The 449-nt window shown below is 44.5% G+C and overlaps 1 protein-coding gene across 1 annotated transcript in view; it reads left to right on the top strand.

Moving 5' to 3' along the window:
- Positions 1–449, top strand: part of LOC119582240 (mucin-5AC-like) — a gene marked incomplete in the record, with an annotated part of 102,970 nt that overhangs the window by 90,418 nt on the left and 12,103 nt on the right. The window contains 1 exon segment of the mRNA XM_037930464.1: positions 42–229. Within this exon segment, the coding sequence (XP_037786392.1) occupies positions 42–229 (188 nt within the window).

The following is a 449-nucleotide window of genomic DNA, read 5'->3' as shown; positions in this document are numbered from 1 at the left end:
GAAAACCATAACCTTACATGATTCTCTAACCGTCCCCTTAGGTCGCCGGTATATGAGCTCCTTACAGCGCACTCCTGCTACGCCTTCGAAGCCGTCTCGTCCAACGTCTCGCCCTTCCTCAAAGCCTCCTTCGCGGTCCCCCTCCATTTGTAGTCGCCTCCAGGAGTGCTATAACACCGTCCAACCAGATAGTGTAACGGAGGCTCTTAGGACAGACCTCGACAACAAGGTAGGCAGAGGTAGTGAGGGTATGGCAGGGAGATATATTATCTTTGTGTTGGAAATTCCTCATCCGAGATTCTCATTTCAGTAATAGGTGTGAAGGTAGGGTATTTTTGTATACATTAACTTCAAGGCACATATGTTTTATAAGATTTCTTGTCACATTTGCTTATTTGAATAATTTATGCTAGCATTTTCCTTCATGCACATGAATGCCCATATATAAA

The sequence above is a fragment of the Penaeus monodon genome, chromosome 15, assembly GCF_015228065.2.
Source record: "Penaeus monodon isolate SGIC_2016 chromosome 15, NSTDA_Pmon_1, whole genome shotgun sequence".
Lineage (NCBI taxonomy): Eukaryota > Metazoa > Arthropoda > Malacostraca > Decapoda > Penaeidae > Penaeus > Penaeus monodon.
Note: the sequence above shows the minus strand (reverse complement) of the source record. Positions and strands in the feature narration are given on the sequence as shown.